The sequence below is a fragment of the Phyllobates terribilis genome, unplaced genomic scaffold, assembly GCF_046119375.1.
Source record: "Phyllobates terribilis strain yellow unplaced genomic scaffold, ASM4611937v1 Scaffold_10__3_contigs__length_209671492, whole genome shotgun sequence".
Classification (NCBI taxonomy): domain Eukaryota; kingdom Metazoa; phylum Chordata; class Amphibia; order Anura; family Dendrobatidae; genus Phyllobates; species Phyllobates terribilis.
This window is the reverse complement of record NW_027362770.1, coordinates 18,109,272-18,123,851: the sequence shown is the minus strand read 5'-3', so window position 1 is coordinate 18,123,851 and position 14,580 is coordinate 18,109,272. Positions and strand designations below refer to the sequence as shown.

General features: G+C 39.6%; 1 protein-coding gene across 5 annotated transcripts in view; it reads left to right on the top strand.

Moving 5' to 3' along the window:
* DOCK2 (dedicator of cytokinesis 2) overlaps positions 1-14,580 on the top strand; it is a 1,661,574-nt gene that overhangs the window by 697,273 nt on the left and 949,721 nt on the right. For all 5 annotated transcript variants that reach the window (XM_073649510.1, XM_073649507.1, XM_073649509.1 and 2 more), the window contains one exon: positions 6,340-6,437. In XM_073649510.1, coding sequence (XP_073505611.1) covers positions 6,340-6,437 — 98 coding nt within the window. The remainder of the gene's footprint in view (positions 1-6,339; positions 6,438-14,580) is intronic.

Genomic DNA, 14,580 nt, shown 5'->3' with positions numbered 1-14,580 from the left:
GCTGAGTGTACTTGTTCATTATATAGGCTGCTGTATTTAGGATGTTATTAGTGCCCCTTTTTTGGTTGGTATCATGCAGGACTTTATCAAATAAGTACCCTTATCTGGCTCCATTTTTGGGCCAAAAATATCATTTTGTTTTGGTGTTTTGTCTGCTATTATTTTGGGGTTTAATTTTTAATGCATATCTAATAAATTATATTTTATGGGGATTTACATGTTAGATTTCATATGATGAGCATTACGTTACCATACTTAATGTCAGATAACTTCAAATGTTGTGTATGATGTTATCGTAAATGCAGTTGAATCATTTACCTAAGATGTATGGATAATAAAACAAATGTAAACATGAACTGCAACAGACCACAGACAAACTTCACCACTATACCCCTATGCACTTAGAAAATTGTGCTGGTATTAAAGGAGCATACACTGTCAGGTTGGCAACATTACTCTGATTAACCCCTTAACAACCGCCGTAACGCATTTTTAAGGCCGTCATTAAGGGTACTTATTCCACAGCGCTATGAAAATGCGACACTGCGGAATAAGTGTGTAGCGCCGCCCAGCAGCGGCGATTCCTGTGGGTGTCAGCTGACACTCTGCAGTATCGGCCCCGGCCAGTCACGATGCCAATCGGGGCCAATTAACCCCTTAAAAACCGCTGTCAATCGTGACAGTGGTATTTAAGTTGTTACAAGGGGGTCCTGCGACCCCCGTAGTAACCATTGGACCCCCGCGATAAGAATCGCGGGTCCCGATGGTTACCATGATACCCTGATACCCTGAGATCATGTGATGATCCAAGGGTACGGTGGCCTGTGAGATCCAGCAATAAGCTGGCTCTCACAGGCACAGTCAGTGAGTCAGACATGACTCACTGACAGATCTCATGCACTGCAGTACAAAGGTACTGTAGAGTCTGAGAATGACAATAAAAGTGAAAATCACACATGTGCCACAGTGAGACTTAGTGAAAAAGTAAAAAAACTAAAATAAAATATGTAAAAAGTTAAAAAAACACACAAAAAGTGCACACAAATCACTAAAATCCGTTTCGCCACTCAAGACGCAACGCTTGTGATAAAACAAAAATAAACATAAAAACGTACACATAATTGGTATTGCCACGTCTGTAATGACCCGCTCTACAAAACTGTTACGTTGTTTAGTCCATTAAGCAAACGCTGTAAAAAATAAAAATAAAAAACCCGCCGAAAATGACACTTTTTCATCATACTGACTCACGAAAAAGTGAATAAAAAGCGATCACACGTAAAAAAAATTATGTAAATAAAAACGCCAAACCATCTCGCAAAAAACAAAAAAAAATATGGCTCATTCGGCAAAAAAAAAAAACGTTGCAGCTCTCAGAATGCGACGATGCAAAATCAAATTCTTTTTTGTAAAATACTGTTTTTAGTCTGTAAAAATATCAAAGCATAAAAAAAATATATATATCTGGTATCACTGTAACCGTACCGACCCTATGAACAAATTGGTCTTGTGACTTTTACCGCATGGTGAACGACGCAAAAAATAAAAGATAAAAACAATAACTGAATTGCTGTTTTTTGTTCTTTCTGTGTCTGAAAAATCTGAATAAACAGCGATCAAAAATTACTATTTGCCCCAAAATGGTTCCAAAAAATCTGCAACTCGTCCCACAAAAAATAAGCCATCATACAGCGCTGTTCGCCAAAAAATAAAAAAAATACCGCTCTCAGAATATGGCAACAAAAATAACTACTTTTTATTAAAAAAGCATTTTTACTGTGTGATAGCAGCAAAACCTAAAAAAAACAAACATATAAATCTGGTATCGCTGTAATCGCTCTGACCCGAAAAATAAATCTGCCTTATCACTTATACCGCACGGTGAACTGCAAAAAAATAAAAATAAGAACTATTCTGGTACTGCTGTCTATTTCTTCATTGTGCCTCCAAAAAAATCGGAATAAGGCTCGGCTCACGTTTACCTTGTGCTCTCCGCTGAGCGCTTACGTTGGGGTTTCCATGTAAATTCACCAAAACCGCAATTCAGACAAAAAACTCAGATGGAGCCATTCACTTATGAGGCTGATGGAGTCCCTTTGGACTGGTCTCTGTTCCGACAGCATAACATCATTTTAGGATTTTTTCAGCACAGAAGTGTGGACGACCACAGATCTGTGCACGCCTAAAAAGATGGAAACCACCGGAGCAGACGTCAAATGGACTCCAAAGTGTCTCCATCTGCCTCTTTGTGGTGGGTGGTTCTGCTGGGGGTTTCGTCTGAATCGCATTTTTGTGGGATTTACATGGAAACCCCAACGTAAGTGCTCAGCGTAGAAGACAAGAATGTGATCCAGCCTTATTCTGGAAGCAATTGAAAATTACGTACCCAAAAATGTTACCACTAAAACCCCTAATTTAAACCACACAAAACCAGCCCCCTCTCAGGTCTGTCATCGGTCACTGGGACTATAGGGGGTCCCACATAACTGGTATAACAAAGACTCTGGAAAAGTGACATGGCTCCTGTCCCCTCAAATTGAATCCAGTGAATTCTGTGCTCCCAAATCCAAATGCCCCCTCCTTCTGAGCCCCACTGTGCCTAAACTGCAGTAAGCGGCCACATGTTTGGCATTATTGTAGTGTGGAGAGCACTTAATTTACAGGGTATGTGTCATCAGGAGAAATGTATGGGGGCACTACACTTTATAAGGGCACAATGTATGGGCACTAAACTGGCATAAGAATAAAGCCTGGCATGGATGTTACATAATAGTCACTGCAGCAGTAGATGAATTCATTGAGATGTGCAATTTCTACAGTGGGGTCACTTTTTGGGGTTTTCTGCTTTTCTTGCACCTTAGGGGCTCCGCAAATGTCGTTCACAAACTATTCTACCAAAATCTGTACTCCAAAAACCAAAGAGCGCTACTTCTTTCTCAGCCCTGACGTGTGGCCTAACAGTAATTTCTGATGACATATGGGGCATCATCGCATTCGGAAGCAATAGCATAACAAATTATGGGGTCCACTTTCTTCTATTATCCATTGCAAAAATTACAAATTTGGGGCTAAATCTACATTTTTGTGAAAAAAATCTAAAAATTTTAGTATGACCACCTAATGTTATCAAATTCTGTGTAGTACTTGTGGATTCAAAATGCTCACTATAACCTGCATAAAATCCTTGAGGGGTATAGTTTCCAAAATGGGGCAACTTTTTGGGGTTTTTCACTGTTTAGGCACATCAGGGGCCCTCCAACCTTGACATGACACCTGCAGACCATTCCATCAAAGTCTGCGGTCCAAACGTCACTCCTTCCTTTCCAAGCCCTGCTGTGCGCCTAAACAATAGTTTTCCCTATATAAAGGGTATGTCCGTACTCAGGAGCAATTGCACAACACAATTTGGGGTCCATTTTCTCCTGTTACCCTTGTGAAAATAAAAAAATTGGGACTAAAAGTACATTTTTGCAGAAAAAAGTTTGATTTCTCAATTTCACGGCTCTACGTTATAAACTTCTGTGAAGCAGCTGGCGGTTCAAGGTTCTCACCACACATCTAGATAAGTTCCCTGAGGGGTCTAGTTTCCAAAATGGGGTCATCACTGGGGGGTTTCCACTGTTTAGGCACATCAGGGGCTCGCCAAACACGACATGGCGTCCGCTAATTATTCAAGCAAATTTTACATTCAAAAAGTCAAATGGCGCTCCTTCCTTTCTGAACCCTGCCGTGCGCCCATACAGTAGTTTTTCCTCTCATATGGGGCTTACTTAGGAGAAATTGCGCAACATATTTTATGGGACAATTTCTCCTGTTACCCTTATGAAAATGCAAAATTGGAGGCTGAAACACATTTTTGTGGGAAAAATGTGAAAATTTTATTTTTACGGCTAAATGTTCTAAACTTCTGGAAAGCCCCTGGGGAGACCATGTGTTCACCACACATCTAGATAAGTTCCCTAAGGGGTCTAGTTTCCAAAATGGTATCACTTCTGGGGGTTTCCACTGTTTAGGCAAATCAGGGGCTCCCCAAACATGACATGGCGTCCGCTAATTATTCAAGCAAATTTTACATTCAAAAAGTCAAATGGTGCTCCTTTCTTTTCGAACCCTGCCGTGCACCTAAACAGTTGTTTTCTCCCACATATGGGGTATTGGCTTACTCAGGAGGCATTGCACAACAAATCTTGTGGTTCATTTTCTCTCCTTGTGAAAATAAAAATATTGGGTCTGTAGTAAACATTTTGTTAAAAACAGTTAAATGTTTTTTCCTTCCACTTTGCTTCAGTTCCTGTGAAGCACCTGAAGGGTAAATAAACTTCTTCAATGTGGTTTTGAACACCTTGAGGGGTGCAATTTTTAGAATGATGTCACTTTTGGGTATTTTCGGTCTTAAAGGCCCCTCAAAGTCACTTCAAATGTGATGTGGTCCCTACAAAAATGGTTTTGTTAATTTTGATGGAAAAATGAGAAATCGGTGGTCAACTTTTAACCCTTATAACTTCCGAACAAAAAAAATTGTTGGTTCCATGTAAAGTAGACATGTGGGAAATGTTGTTTATTAACTATTTTGTGTACCATATCTCTCTGATTTAAGGGCATGAAAATTCGAAGTTTGAAAATTGCAAAATTTTCTAATTTTTCGCCAAATTTCCGTTTTTTTTCACAAGTAAATGCAAGTCATATCGAAGAAATTTTACCACTATAATGAAGTATAATATGTCCCGAAAAACATTCTCAGAATCAGTGGGATCCATTTAAGTGTTCCAGAGTAATTACCTCATAAAATGACAGTGGTCAGAAATGTAAAAATTGGCTTGGTCATTAAGTACATAATTGGCTCCGTCTTTAAAGGGTTAAACGGATACCCCATCTGAATGCTCTTATGACAGCTCACTGTGCATTCACTGACCTGCCTCCTATTTTACATAATGCATCTAGTAGTGCGGGGCTAGGTAAAATAGGAGGCAGGTCAGTGAAGGCACAGTGAGCTGTCATAAGAGCATACAGATCAATATGTAAGCAGAGTACCAGATAGAGTACCAGATAGAGTGCCCCTCACAGGTCGCCACGGTGCACAAGCATATCATTATCTCCAAACTGAAAAACTGAAAGTAAAGATTACACAAGAACTACGGGACGGATTTCATCAACCAAGGTATCATTTTAATTAGTGTAATGTTGCCCTCCTGACAGTGTATGTGGTTTACTGAGCACAATCCTGCTGACAGGTGTGCTTTAAACTGCACAGACAGAATTCTCCTTCCGACTCCTTGATTTATTTCTGTAAGCCAAAACGAGTACATCATTAATAAAACAGAAGACCTCCTCAGGAGAGGTTCCCATCCAGAGATTTCTCTTCTTCTCTTTCCTTGTGTTACATGCACGTCGCTAGGTTCAGATAGGGCAAGACGGGTTTCATGACCTAGGGTGACCATAACCTGCAGCTTCTCTCAGGCACACGATAAGATTCAATTGCTGACTAGACCAATCTGACAAGAGTCTTCATAAACAGTTGAACAGTGGAGCTTAATCAAGTACCGGCAGTACCATTTAACTCTTTGAAGCAACAGGCTTTATCACAGTACAGTCTATTAAAGCAGACACAGAACCATCAGTCTCTTCAGTAGCATAATTCAGCACAGATTGGATCTCTTTGTAGCACACTTCTATGCATACACAACCACAGGTTTTTCCTTCACAATGACACAATAGTGCACAACATTCTTAATCTTGCAAAGAGATGGAGGGGGAGGGTTTCATGAGGGAGATGATCCCTGTGACACAATTCCTTCCAGTCCTTATCTTCCTGCCTGATAATACTCTGCACTGTTAATTCAGGGAGTTTATCTGACCTGTGTTTAGTTTCTCTCCAGATCTGAATCATGTCCAGTTGCCTTTTGTCAGATACAAATAACAAACTACCTTTCTCTTCAGCTTCAGCCAGACTACAATAACAAGTTCCCCACAATACCCTTGGGGCTCTGCTAAAACACTCCCTGTCTCCTGTGACTGTGTTAACTCCTCTAGTTGCTGGATGCTTCTGAAGAACAACGCTTCCTGTCTCCTGTGGTTTTGTTATTTGTAATAGTTGCTGCATGCTTTTGAAGCAACAGCACTACTTCTGCATATCACATTTTGTAGTCGATTACAAAATTCTTATTTGCGTCAATAATCCAAGATGCTATTTTATTCAATGTTTTTCATTTATGGAAAAGTTCAGTTTTCTCCCTTGTGATAACATTAATGTGGACTGTATGCAATTATGAAAGTAATCCATTTATATCCACATATTAATAATTTATATGTAACATGTAACAAACATTCCTAATATTATAGTTGGTCTGCTTGGACTACTGAAGTGGCGCATGAAGCCTGAACTGCTGCAAGAAAATTTGGAAAAACTGAAGATTGTGGATGGAGAGGAAGTTGTAAAAGTATGTGCTTTTTTCATATTGTCTTTGTACAAAATATTTAATGTGTTAAGGGACTGCTACTTGATAAAGTAAATCTATTTAACCTTTATCCAAAATTCATCAATTTAAACTTTGTGAAAACCAAAATTTGAATGAATGAATGAAAAAGACAATTTACATAAAAACTTGAAGTTTAATTAGTCCAATGTTTAAAATCAAGAAACATCTCATATAGGCACATGTGTATATATATATTTGTCAGTCTATAGAAAAAGAAAATAAATATATATATACAGTGGGTACGGAAAGTATTCAGACCCCTTTAAATTTTTCACTCTTTGTTTCATTGCAGCCATTTGGTAAATTCTAAAAAGTTCATTTTTTTCTCCTTAAAGTACACTCTGCCCCCCATCTTGACTGAAAAAAACAGATATGAAGAAATTTTTGCAAATTTATTAAAAAATAAAAATTGAAATCACATGGTCAAAAGTATTCAGACCCTTTGCTCAGTATTGAGTAGAAGCACCCTTTTGAACTAGTACAGCCATGACTCTTCTTGGGAATGATGCAATACGTTTTTCACACCTGTATTTGGGGATCCTCTGCCATTCTTCCTTGCAGATCCTCTCCAGTTCCGTCAGGTTGGATTGTGAATGTTGGTGGACAGTCATTTTCAGGTCTCTCCAGAGATGCTCAATTGAGTTTAGGTCAGGGCTCTGGCTGGGCCAGTCACAAATGGTCACAGAGTTGTTCTGAAGCCACTCCTTTGTTATTTTAGCTGTGTGATTAGGGTCATTGTCTTGTTGGAAGGTGAACCTTCAGCCAAGTCTGGAAGAGGTTTTCATCCAGGATATCTCTGTACTTGGCCGCATTCATGTTTCCTTCAATTGCAACCAGTCGTCCTGTCCTTGCAGCTGAAAAACACCCCCATAGCATGATGCTGTCACCACCATGTTTCACTGTTGGGATTGTATTGGGCAGGTGATGAGCAGTGCCTGGTTTTCTCCACACATACCGCTTAGAATTATCACCAAAAAGTTCTATCTTTGTCTCATTGGACCAGAGAATCTTATTTCTCATAGTCTGGGAGTCATTCGTGTGTTTTTGAGCAAACTCTATGCAGGCTTTCAAATGTCTTGCATTGAGGAGATGCTTCCGTTGGGCTACTCTGCCATAAAGGCCTGACTGCTGGAGGGCTGCAGTGATAGTTGAATTTGTGGAACTTTCTCCCATCTCCCTACTGCATCTCTGGAGCTCAGCCACAGTGATCTTGGGGTTCTTCTTTACTTCTCTCATCAAGGCTCTTCTCCCACGATTGCTCAGCTTGGCTGTTTGGCCAGGTCTAGGAAGACTTTTGGTGGTCCCAAACTTCTTCCATTTAAGGATTATGGAGGCTACTGTGCTCTTAGGAACCTTGAGTAATGCAGAAATTCTTTTGTTACCTTGGCCAGATCTGTGCCTTGCCACAATTCTGTCTCTGAGCAACTTGGGCAGTTCCTTTGAGCTCATGATTCTCATTTGGTCTGACATGCACTGTGAGCTGTGAAGTCTCATATAGACAGGTGTGTGCCTTTTCAAATCAAGTCCTATCAGTTTAATTAAACACAGCTGGACTCCAATGAAGTAGTAGAACCATCTCAAGGAGGATCACATTGAAATGGACAGCATGTGACTTAAATATGAGTGTCTGAGCAAAGGGTCTGAATACTTATGACCATGTGATATTTCAGTTTTCCTTTTTTCAAAATTTGCAAAAATTTCTACATTTCTGTTTTTTTTCAGTCAAGATGGGGTGCAGAGTGTACTTTAATGAGAAAAAAAATTAACTTTTTAGAATTTAACAAATGGCTGCAATGAAACAAAGAGTGAAAAATTTAAAGGGGTCTGAATACTTTCCGTACCCACTGTATGTACACCCCGTACAATCACTGCTAACTTCACAATAACCCAAGAAAGATTATTAGCTGCCACCACCAGTCAATTTTAATACAGTCTGACTGGATGCCTGGTTCTGGTAGCGTATGGCTTTGGGGTGCAGTTTACAGAACTCAAGGAACAGAACTATTAAATTTTATATTTAATCCAGAAAGATAGGCAGTGTTTATAAAAATCTATAAAAGATTTTACAAAGGGGACAAAACAATTCAGCAAATACAGTTACATAAAATGAAAGGACAAATCAAGAAAATTTACTAGACCTGTCGTCACAGATATGCCTTCAGGTATATGAGGGTGGGGCTTCACTAGAAATATGGACAGAACCTACAGTGAACTGTGCCTCCAAGTAAAAGTTGGCAGTTGCAGCATTCCTCTCACCATGCGATCACCAGATTTGCAACTGAAGGGTAAATTTTTTTTTTATTAAACATGAAATAATTGTGCGTTAATAAAAAAAAAAACCTATAACTGTTTTGATAAACATTTGCAAATCTTGGGAATAAGAAATAAATTTTATAAGATGGTGATGAATTGCAGAAATTACTATATGATGGGGGATGCTGGGGTACAACGCTACGACATCACACATAAGCCAGGACCAATTATTACACCAACAGATGTCCTTAAGTGTGTCGAGAACATCACAAGAGTCATGGATATAACTTGGGATACAATGTACTAGAGGCTGTAAACATGGATCCAGCCCCAAGTGTTCACCACTATGCCCGAAATAATAGGGCGCATGGATAAACAGATCCCCAACTTGTGTGACTTTGGTAGAGCATGCATAATAGGTATTATATCTACCGGATGGTCCATTATTAGAAATTCTGATTACTTCTTTGAAAAGATTCCTATGGAAAAAAAATTCCACTTCAGTTGCAAATCTGGTGATGGCATGGTAGGAGGAATGCTTTGTTTACATCGTTCATAATCTTTTTAGTGCATCTATTGCTATATATCTAAGATTTATTGATGATATATTAATTATTTAGAATGTACTGACATCATAAATTTCACATTTTTTTGCACTATTTAAATGATAATCATTTTAACCTTAGTTTCACGCATTCAGTTAACAACAAAGGTATTACCTTTCTAGATTTAGAACTGACTGGGGAACATTATTTACTAATACATACTACCACCTATTGAAAACCGGTTTCTGATAATACAATTCTCCACGCTAATAGTTTTCATCCTCCCCATACAATAAAAGCTATTCCTGTTGGGGAACTAGGGCTAGGAGGAATTGCAGTGATGACATTTCTTTCAAAGAAGAATCTAAAATCATTAAATCGAGACTTAAAACTAGGAATTATCCAGCTTGGTCGTTGGATCGTGCAACAAAGATTGTAGACACTAAATCCAGAGAGAATTTATTAGCCAAAAAACAAAAGAATAAAAAAATGTGGACAAACTCCAAATGTAGTATACCAATACTAGTGCTTACATATAGCACATTTTTTTCAGCTATTTCAAATATAGTTCAGCAAATTTAAAAATCCTAAGAGACAATAATGGATCTAATCTTGGAAGAACGGATAAGGAAAATCTATCGCAAAGCTCTGACTATTGGCAATCAATTGTCTCCAAATCTTTATAAACCGCATACCACCACAGCACATAACTGGTTGTCAGTATGCGGTTTCCACGAATGTGTTTTTTCTGCTTGTAAAACATGTTCACATGTAGCTAAGAAATCCACCTTCTCCAATAGTGATAATAGTCGTACCTAGAATATTAAAGGTTTTTTAAATTGCAACACAGATTGTGTCATCTACATCATAGAATGTACCATATGCAATCTAAAACATATAGGCTCCACAGCCAAAAAATTAATAACACGCATAAGAGAACACTTTATATGACATTGATCATTACACCACTCGTAATATTTATAATGTTTCCAAGCATTTCTTCAATACTCACAATAGGCGCATGAATGGTCTTTCAATCTTCGCCATCAAACACATACCAAGAAACATCCGCAGTGGAATTAAGGAAAAAACACTCCGGAACAGGGAAGCATATTGGATATTTGCTTTAGATACCAGAGTTCCCTATTTTGTTTTAAATGTATTGCTTATACATCTGCCCAAATATTTTTCTTTGATTTGAACTATATGTCTAAGTTTAAGAACATGTGTTGTTTAAAAAGCGTCTCGTAAATTGAATTTTATCCCCATGTTCCCCCTTCTACTCTTTTTCTATGGACTCGCAAATGTATATATACATGTATAATATGAGATTTTTTTTATTTTAAACATTGGACTAATTAAACATCAAGTTTTTATCTATTCGGTGTCTGGAGAGCTGGAACACCTCTTTCTATATTGTCATACCTGAGTGCTGGCAGTAGCACTGATCGCAGACTCCTGGACCGATTGAAACTGTTGGAGGGTGAGCTGGTTTCTTTTCTTTTGTTCTCTAAGACACCTCTTCAGTGACATACTTTAACATGCCCTGGGTGAGAGGTGTATCATTAAATGCAGTGACTTTTATAGGAAAACTTAATTTTAGCAAAAGTAAACCAAGATCTTTTGCAACTTTGGCATCAACAAAATTTGCTGCAGAACCGCTATCAATAAAGGCCTTAAGCCACATAGATATTTCAAGATACTGGAAACTAACAGGAGAAATCATTTTGCATAATCATAGGGAAATACCTGGGTACCTATGTGGACATCTCCAGGTGCCATCTAGGTGCTGGCATGTTTCTGGTGGCTGATTTTCACCAGTGCTAATTTTTGGAAGGAGGCACAGCTTCTGCCACTTTGACACCTGCAATGTTTGCCTCTTACTGGGCTAACAAGCAAAGGATTTAGAGTAGGTCCCTACCCTTCCAGAATTTGAGAAGGTTGGCAAAATATATGGGAAAGAGCTTCCTTTTCGATGGTTGGTGAACTTTACAGTTGACCTGTCCCATCTTTTCCACCACCCTATAGGGTCTCTGCCACTGGGTAAGGAAGTTGCACTGCACCGTGGGCACTAACACAAGTACCCGATTCCCAGGCATAAATTGTCTCACCCTAGCCGACTGATTATACCCCCTGGATTTTTCCTCTTCAGCCTTGAGGAGGCGCTCGTTTACCTGTCCCTTCACTTTGTTCCCATGACATAGATTATGAGGTCTGGCAAATTTCAAAATTGGCTCCCGATTCCTGGGGAACACCATTTAACACACTTACATTTTCCAGAGTACCTTTTACCATAAAGTCTCTGACCTGGGCAGTCCAAAAGTTGTCCTGGGACTCCTTCATGTCAGGAATATTGGCTTCAGGGGGTGTTTTCTCATCCTCCTTTCTAGACAGTACAGTGAAAGAAAATTCCTTGTTTAAATCATGTGACCTTGTTATCACAGCCAACTTCTGGTGGCATACCGGACTACTGCGTGCTAGATCTTTAGCCCATAAGTCCCAGAACAAAGGAAAATCTTGACCGATAACAATAGCATACAACAAGTCTTTGACCACTTCCACTAGCTGGGACACGGAACCACACTCTGTCCGTATGTCGACATGGGCCATTGGATAGTTTTGTGTTTCCATGGATACACCTTACCCTCGCCTCTTGCCAAGGACATTCACATGCAGAATTGTGGCCATTACCAGGGTCACCAAACTCTAGATCCAGGCGTCTCGTCACTTGGATACCGTTCAGTCACCTGGCATTCCAGAGGCTCCTTGTCAGGATAAGTCACAGCACTGCAGGCAAAGTAGGCAAAATTGGAGTAGCGCTGGCCTACGGAGCTGTACATTGTTTCTGATACCAGTGGACAATGGGCTGACACATATGCCGGGGCACGACTCCTCCAACAGACAATGGTACAATGGTACAAGATGTTCTCCTTGAACCCAGCTGATCCACATCCCTAGGGTCTGATTGTCCCACAGTGTTGCATCTGAGTAGGCAGAACTTGAAACATCATTCCAGGACCACTCTTTCCACAATTTGGCCTACAGTCGAGACCTCCGATTATAGCCACTTTTTCACGAAATGGAAAATATTGTACATCTGGGATCTCACTGGTTTATCCTGCTTGAATGACTATGGTTTTATTGGCCTGGCTAACAATTGTCTGTATCAGTCACCCTTTTAATGGGGTACTTTCACCCCCTTCAAATTAGGAACAGTTTTACCTAGGTCAAAAGTCAAAATGTATATATCCTCTGTGCTTTAACCGCAGGTGTAACCCTTAAGGGAGCAAGAACTTCCCCCTTCAGTTTGGGGTATTCACCCACTAGTATGCTGGAAGCTCCTCTCTCTCTCTGCAGCTTTCAAAAATTGTGAGAAATACTTCCACATCATCCTAGGGTGTCATTTTCTGCAATTACGCATTTTATGAAATTATGCATTCTTTGTTGAACAAAGACAGGTTCTGACTGGTGTAGTAGATCGGCTCACTTAGTTGTACATGGAGGTAGACACGGGAACACTGTCTCTTAAATCCTTCTCTGGTTTATTATACAGGCGGCATAAACCATGATGAAATAAAAATGAACACAGCCCTTTGGGCAAAATACGAAGACAGAACAAAGCAGTAACACAAAGCACAGTCCTTGTGGTAGCAGGGATCCACCCGCTCAGGGTTTACCAAACAAACGGTTCAGGTTAGCACAACACCACCTCTCTAAAGCTAGTCTCTCCAGACATACTGAACACTGAATGCCTCAGCATTCCATTTACTTAAACCCCAGACCACATCCCGGGGTGGAGATATCGAGAACAACCTCCCACCCGATCTATGGTTGTTCTCAAAAACTCAGTCCTTAAAATGGCTGCTTAACCCCTCGCAGCATTTAGTGTGTTGGAGCAAAACTTCTGGGTTTCAAATCACTGAAGCTAATAGCCTCAATGAAATATACCTCCTCTCCTGCCAGTGACTTTGTCACACTGCCCATAAGATTTTTCTGCCAACACCTTTCTCTGCTCCAGCAAACCTTTATGACACTTTATGAGCAAACTGTTTGTCTTTTGTTGATTGGTGTTGGTCTGTTGCTGACTTGCATTGGTCTGTTTCTGATTGACAACTCTCTCTGTAGCTGCACACTGACCTGGATCAGCTGTTAAACAACTTTCTCCATGTCTTCACTGTTTTTTTGTGCTAGTGCAGTCTCCACCATATGTGACAAGATTAGAGAATTCGCTCATAGAATCTCTGTCTCATCGGCTAGATGGGCACATCAGGCAGTCCGAGGCACAATTCAATTGAGACAGGTTTTGCACAAGCGAAGAGAGATCTAGCAACTTATGGACTCTCTACCCTATCACTCTATATCAGAGTAGTGCAAGTGATAGTGGCAATCATCACCAACAACTGAAGTGGCTCAATGAAGCAGGGAAATACATAGTTACCTGCTACCAAACTGCCTGACTATGTACACAAAATATTACTGGAACCTAGATGAAATGTTAATGCTATCAACCACTTTTTCCCGGTCCTGTTATACCATGTAATAAATAAAAGTAAAGCTTACATGTGATATTTTGTTGTATTGCTTCTGGGGCTCAGGGGAGCAGGGGCACACGATCTGTACTGTATATGCACAGAATGTTACTAACTCCAGAGCTTTTACATCAGTTATACATGATAATTACACATTAGATTACTGTGACTAGTAATTTTGAAGTGTTGCAGCAGTAGTTTCTACATACAGAAATGCAGTGCTGTGCCATTTTTTCTGATAGGGAACTGTTCAGTTATTTCTGACAATGCAATGAACTTGCTGTCATTCTGGTAACACGATTTTATAAATAACAATGTACACTATAAAGTGATTTACAATAAAAGTGAATCTCCCTTAGGACTGAAAATTGACTATTCATTATCATTCCCTACTCAGTGCCCTCTGTTTCCTTTCTGCTGCCCCCTTTGCTCTTGTTGGTATACCTTTCCTCTTTCCTCTTGCTCCTAGTTGGCCTCCAAAGTGGCATTGGAAGTGCTGTGGTAAGTCTGATGACTCTAAAGAACACCTACCCACATTTCCTCTCCCACAGCATAGAAAAGGCACAGTTCAGACTTGCCACTACATGAATTATATAGTCACTTTTCCATCCCATTGGTTGATTATTACTTTAAGATGTCTATTTAAATATACGCATACATGTAAAACTGAGCCAATTCATGCTAAAATTACATATATTTTCATAGAGATTTGAATATATAACTGATAAAAATACAGTAAAAGTATTAATTTATTGTGCTCTTTTAAACTATTAGTTA